General features: G+C 45.1%; 1 protein-coding gene across 2 annotated transcripts in view; it reads right to left on the bottom strand.

Annotated features, from left to right (window-relative positions):
- Positions 1 to 254: 254 nt before the first annotated feature.
- The window catches only part of CORO2B (coronin 2B), a 221930-nt gene continuing 215949 nt past the window's right edge, over positions 255 to 6235 (bottom strand). For both annotated transcript variants that reach the window (XM_069222915.1, XM_069222916.1), the window contains exon 12: positions 255 to 1788. In XM_069222915.1, coding sequence (XP_069079016.1) covers positions 1657 to 1788 — 132 coding nt within the window. In that variant the 3' untranslated portion in view covers positions 255 to 1656. The remainder of the gene's footprint in view (positions 1789 to 6235) is intronic.

Genomic DNA, 6235 nt, shown 5'->3' with positions numbered 1-6235 from the left:
ATTCGTTAATAATCATTTTTTAAATGACAAATAGATTTTATTTACAATAAAAATCAAATTTTCTGTGAATTTGTGTTTGAACCCACAGCCATTTTGGTTAATATTTCATACAAAATACAATTAATATTTAATCCAAACAACATTTACAAATGAAAACAACATTACAAAAAATGTTCATTAAAATCCTTTGTGCAACTCTTCTTTTATAAACCAGACTTCCAATCATGCAATACAGAAATTCATAGCCATATAGATTTGTTTTGTTTACCATTTTATTTTGTAAAAAACGAGGTTTTATACGTTCACACATTTTTTTAGTTAGCTTTTCTCTGTCAAACACTTTGCACCTTATTGAACAAATTATTTAGCCTGCTTAGAGTTACGATAGATGGAGCATATTAGTGCATTAAGCCCTTCCCTGACGGACATGCGAACAACTGAATTAGAATTCCCAATATTTAGCAGCTAATGATGAGTCTTACTTTGCATAGGACAAGAATCTTGCACTCATTGGTCACACGCTGCAACACAACATTTTTAAATATCACGTTATAAAAAGATATGGTTCTGAATGTGTCAGAAGTTGGGGCGGCATGTGTGGTCAAAGGAAATAGCTCCAAACTTATGGTGTTCTCAACATTAACGACCAGTTCCCCCATACAAATTATTAATCACCTCAGTTTTGGAGTCTAGCAAGAAGTGGTGGGTAAGATGAGAACTAGGATGTATGAAGGTGCTCAAAAGTGAAAACGATGTGACATAGAAAGAAAGATGAAGAGAAGAAAGATGATGGGATGCAAGTGAGGGAAGGTGGCTAAAGGAAAAATTTGCAAAGAAAAAAGAGACAAGGAGACAGTATGAAAGAGAAAAGGAGATAGGGCGAGATAGAATGAGAGAAAAAGAGAGCTAGAGTGAGAGAAAAGGAGAGAGAGAGAGATTGAGAGAAATTATGGAGACGCAGCAATGATGGACAAGTGGCTAAGTTGTACTTAAAAGTAGAGAGGGGGAGAGCTATGGGGGTTGATTTAGAGCAGAAGTTGGCTCGACTGCTGGGAAATCCAAAACGTCTCCACTAGACCTGTGTTCTCTGAAATGCAATTGGATCCTAGGCAGAGTCAGACACATGCTGGGCTCTGCCCAGTCCATCAGAACTCGCACAGGCTCTGGGTTGTTAACCTCTTACTTTATACTTGTTCTCCTAGCCACAGACTTTAAATTCAGTGACACCCATTCATTATGCAACGAAGCACTGTCCTGATAAATGTGAATTCTAGCTTTTGAGCTCGCTCTTGGCTGTCCAAAACACATACAGATTCCCTCTTCAGAGGCTATTTCAGGGTTTGCTGGCACATGCCCCATATGGCTTGGATAGAATCCATAGTATCTCGATCCAAAATGCTGCTCCTTTTCCTTTGCTTGGAGCTATGCATTCCGATGGCCCTTGACATAAATGTATCCATCATTCGGCAGATACAGGCTCTTGTCAATTCTTTTGAGTGCTACAGAAGCCCAATCTGGGCTTTGCACCCAACAAGTATATTGACTCTTGGTCAGGTCACACAACTTCTGGCTCCTACTCTGGGGTCAGTGCATACAGTTAAATTAATTGGCGAGTACGAGTGCAGAAGGCTTATTTACAAAAAGACCTATTGTGGCTCAATTACTTTTGGGGCAGTTCCGTAGATTTTTCATCTCCAGCTCCAGTTGTCGAATTCGTACATCCTTCTGGTTGAGGTCTTCCTTTAGCCGCCGGATCTCATCCTGCTGCCGGAAGAACATTCTTAGAAGCTAAGATAGAAAATAGGAAATGGGTGTGAACAATGCTCAGGGCACCTTGGACATTACAACATAAATGCATCTTCACTCATTGGTCGTGCTTCCAACTGGTATTTAGAAAGGTCTGAGATTCAGTGTTAGTACATTTAGAGAATATAACCTTTTGATCATCAAGATCTATCTATCTGTTGAAATATCTATATACATTTATAGACTCGTATACTGCACAATTAACAAGAAATACTGCTCAGTCTAGCTTGTGGAACCAATTGATTTTCTAGTGGTGTTTGTCATGTGTTGTTGGCTTGCTAATGGTGGTCCAACACTAGCTTCGTGGGACGCATTTTGCCATATTGCCCCTTGAGTGCCTCTTATACCCTGACCGACTAAATATTTATTACTCATTGTGAACGTTTGACTATCAGGATAAGAAATCCGATACCATTTCAAGACTAATAACTATCAAGAGGAGTAAGTGGATAATAGAGGCCCATGATTCCTGTATCCAAGCGTTCTTCATTTATTAATCAAAGGAGAAAAACCTATGGATAGAGGTTATTCAGTTATCATAAGGGTGTTAGTATTTTTAAGATTCTCATCAAAGAGAGTTATATGGTCATACTGGTAATCATATAGGTAATAATGTAATAAAACTACATTGGTACTGGGGTTATCTAAGGAGTGTTAATGTCTTAGGTCCGTGCATCCTCAAGTTACCCACTGTGTACTAATCAATGAATCTAAGGGTCATCTCAGATGATGTGCTCACTGGAACCACTGAGGTCCAATGGTGACAAAGTAATTTCACTAGCACTGATACCATAAAGGCCTTTGGATATAGAGGGTGCCAGTAAGCACTGATGTCATGTAGGTACTGAGATGCTGCATACCCACTGGAGCCACAGAGTTGTTTGGGAACTGTTGGTTCGATGGCATCTGTCGCTGTAGATACGCATGTTCTGCAATAGCTCGCCATCTGGTGTTGGGCCGGAGTGTTACAAGTTGTTTTTCTTCGAAGAAGTCTTTCGAGTCACGGGACCGAGTGACTCCTCCTTTTGTCTCCATTGCGCATGGGCGTCGACTCCATCTTCGATTGTTTTTTTTCCGCCATCGGGTTCGGACGTGTTCCTGCCGCTCCGAGTTTCGGAACGGAAAATTAGCTAATTTCGGAAGATTTTCGTCGGTATTGTTGCGTTCGGGATCGGCGTACTTAGATTCCACACCGCATCGAAGATCGAAGAGCTCCGGTGCCCTTCGGGGTAGTTTTTCGATCCTCCGTCGGGGCCTGGTCGGCCCGACCGCGTGCTGAAGAACGCCGATGGAACGGACCCCGTTCCGTTTCTGCCCCAAATGCCACAATAAATACCCCTACACAGACCAACACTTGGTCTGCAACCTGTGCCTGTCACCTGAGCACAGCGAAGACACCTGCGAGGCCTGTCGTGCGTTCCGGTCCCGAAAAACACTCCGAGACCGTCGAGCCAGAAGACTTCAAATGGCGTCCGCACCGACAGCCCAACGGGAGTTCGAGGAACAGGAAGAAGAAGGTACCTTCTCGATCCAAGACTCAGACTCCGAAGGATTCGACGATACACAAACCGTGAGTAAGACGTCGAAAACCACACAAAGAAACATTTACAAGGCCCAGGGGACACCACTGCCACCAGGCCATGGCTCGACCCATAAATTCGGTGACCGACCGTCGGCACCGAAAAAGGCCCAAACAGTGCCGAGATCGTCCGACTCCGGTCGAGACACCGGCACGCAGCCTTCTCGGGACCGAGAAAGTGCTGGAGACAAGCCTCGACACCGAGATGCCGGTGTGGACACGGCTCGACGCCGAGACAGCGGCACCGAAACAGATCGACGCCGAGAGGTTTCGGCCCCGAAAAGGAAAAAAGTCACCTCGGAGCCGAAAAAACACGCAGACAAAGTTTCGATGCCGAAACAAACTGCAAGCGACCCAGCTTCAGGCTCTTATACAGAAGAGCACTCGCTAACCTCCCAAATGCAAAAGCATAGGTTTGAGGAAGAGCTACAAGCAACTGATGTGGACCATACGCAAAAGCGTATCTTCATTCAGCAGGGGACAGGAAAAATAAGCACCCTTCCCCCCATTAGGAGAAAGAGAAGGTTGGAGTTCCAGACGGAACAAGCACCACAACCAAAAGTGGTGAAAAGAGTTACACCACCACCCTCTCCTCCGCCCGTGATTAACGTTTCACCAGCACAAACTCCATCACACTCCCCAGCTCACACCACCATGAGCCAGGGTGACCAAGATCAGGACGCATGGGACCTATACGACGCCCCAGTGTCAGATAACAGCCCGGAGGCATACCCTACAAAGCCATCTCCACCAGAAGACAGCACCGCGTACTCCCAGGTGGTGGCTAGAGCAGCACAATTTCACAACGTAAGCCTCCACTCAGAACAGGTCGAGGATGATTTCTTGTTCAACACACTCTCCTCCACCCACAGCTCATACCAAAGCCTGCCTATGCTCCCTGGTATGCTCCGGCACGCAAAAGACATATTTAAGGAGCCGGTCAAAAGTAGGGCAATCACACCAAGGGTGGAAAAAAAGTATAAGCCGCCTCCTACGGACCCGGTTTTCATCACTACACAGCTGCCACCAGACTCTGTTGTTGTAGGAGCAGCTAGGAAAAGGGCCAACTCTCACACATCTGGAGATGCACCACCCCCAGATAAAGAAAGCCGCAAGTTCGATGCAGCTGGTAAAAGAGTCGCAGCACAAGCTGCAAACCAGTGGCGCATCGCGAACTCCCAGGCACTACTTGCGCGCTATGACAGAGCCCACTGGGACGAGATGCAACATCTCATTGAACATCTGCCCAAGGACTTCCAAAATAGGGCAAAACAAGTGGTTGAGGAGGGACAGACCATCTCCAACAACCAGATACGTTCCTCCATGGACGCTGCAGATACAGCTGCACGGACAATTAATACATCTGTAACTATCAGAAGGCATGCATGGCTCCGAACGTCTGGATTTAAACCAGAGATTCAACAAGCAGTTCTCAATATGCCTTTTAATGAAAAAGAACTGTTCGGTCCAGAAGTGGACACAGCGATTGAGAAACTCAAAAAAGATACGGACACTGCCAAAGCCATGGGCGCACTCTACTCCCCGCAGAGCAGAGGGAATTACAGCACATTCCGTAAAACGCCCTTTCGAGGGGGGTTTTGGGGTCAAAGCACACAAGCCAGCACCTCACAAGCAACACCGTCCACTTACCAGGGACAGTATAGAGGAGGTTTTCGGGGACAATATAGAGGAGGCCAATTCCCTAGAAATAGAGGGAGATTTCAAAGCCCCAAAACCCCTACTACTAAACAATGACTCACAGGTCACTCACCCCCTCCACACAACACCAGTGGGGGGAAGAATAGGTCATTATTACAAAGCATGGGAGGAAATCACTACAGACACTTGGGTTCTAGCAATTATCCAACATGGTTATTGCATAGAATTTCTACAATTCCCTCCAAACATACCACCAAAAGCACAAAATTTAACAACACACCATTCCAATCTCCTGGAGATAGAAGTGCAGGCACTATTGCAAAAGAATGCAATCGAATTAGTGCCAAACACACAAATAAACACAGGAGTTTACTCACTGTACTTTCTGATACCAAAGAAGGACAAAACGCTGAGACCAATCCTAGACCTCAGAGTAGTGAACACTTTCATCAAATCAGACCACTTCCACATGGTCACACTACAAGAAGTATTGCCATTGCTAAAACTACACGACTACATGGCAACTTTAGACCTCAAGGATGCTTATTTCCATATACCAATACACCCATCGCACAGGAAATACCTAAGGTTTGTATTCAAAGGAATACATTACCAATTCAAGGTACTGCCTTTCGGATTAACAACCGCACCAAGAGTCTTTACCAAATGTCTAGCGGTGGTCGCTGCACACATAAGAAGGCAGCAAATACATGTGTTCCCATATTTGGACGACTGGCTAATCAAGGCCCATTCGTTCATACAGTGCTCAAATCACACAAATCAGATCATACAAACCCTCTTCAAACTCGGGTTCACCGTCAACTTTACAAAATCCAACATTCTGCCGCGCAAGGTACAACAATACCTAGGAGCCATAATAGACACATCAAAGGGAGTAGCCACTCCAAGTCCACAAAGAATTCTAAATTTCAACACCATCATACAACGCATGTATCCAACACAAAAGATACAGGCAAAGATGGTATTACAACTCCTAGGCATGATGTCATCATGCATAGCCATTGTCCCAAACGCAAGACTGCACATGAGGCCCTTACAACAATGCCTAGCATCACAGTGGTCTCAAGCACAGGGTCACCTTCTAGATCTGGTGTTAATAGACCGCCAAACTTACCTCTCGCTTCTGTGGTGGAACAACATAAATTTAAACAAGGGGCGGCCTTTCCAAGA

Source organism: Pleurodeles waltl, chromosome 3_1 (genome assembly GCF_031143425.1).
Source record: "Pleurodeles waltl isolate 20211129_DDA chromosome 3_1, aPleWal1.hap1.20221129, whole genome shotgun sequence".
NCBI classification, from domain to species: Eukaryota; Metazoa; Chordata; class Amphibia; order Caudata; family Salamandridae; genus Pleurodeles; species Pleurodeles waltl.
This window is presented reverse-complemented; position numbering and strand designations above follow the sequence as displayed.